This window comes from Fulmarus glacialis, unplaced genomic scaffold (genome assembly GCF_000690835.1).
Source record: "Fulmarus glacialis isolate BGI_N327 unplaced genomic scaffold, ASM69083v1 scaffold19081, whole genome shotgun sequence".
Taxonomy (NCBI): domain Eukaryota; kingdom Metazoa; phylum Chordata; class Aves; order Procellariiformes; family Procellariidae; genus Fulmarus; species Fulmarus glacialis.
The window spans coordinates 7261-7598 of record NW_009194908.1 but is presented as its reverse complement, the minus strand read 5'-3'; the positions used below and the strand labels follow the sequence as shown (position 1 = coordinate 7598).

Genomic DNA, 338 nt, shown 5'->3' with positions numbered 1-338 from the left:
TGCCACGGTTCCCCCCCCGTCCATCCCCGGTGGATCCTCACCTCTGTTTGGGATCCTTCTTGAGCAGCCCGGCCAGCAAGGATTTGGCCTCGGGGCTGAGGGTACGAGGGAAGCGGATCTCCTCCATGAGGATCAGCTCAAAGAGGCGTTCGTGGTCCTGGTTGTAGAAGGGGAGGCGGCCGCACATCATCTCGTACATGACAACCCCCAGGCCCCACCAGTCCACGGCGCGGCCGTAATCATTGTCCTCCAGGACCTGCGCAGGGGGAAGACGGAGAGTATGGTGCCGACGAGGCCGAAGAACCGGGCGGCAACACAAGGAGGGAGAAGGGAAACCC

General features: G+C 63.0%; 1 protein-coding gene across 1 annotated transcript in view; it reads right to left on the bottom strand.

Annotated features, from left to right (window-relative positions):
• AKT2 (v-akt murine thymoma viral oncogene homolog 2) overlaps positions 1–338 on the bottom strand; it is a gene marked incomplete at its 3' end in the record, with an annotated part of 4143 nt that overhangs the window by 369 nt on the left and 3436 nt on the right. The window contains exon 9 of the mRNA XM_009587936.1: positions 42–256. Coding sequence (XP_009586231.1) covers positions 42–256 — 215 coding nt within the window. The remainder of the gene's footprint in view (positions 1–41; positions 257–338) is intronic.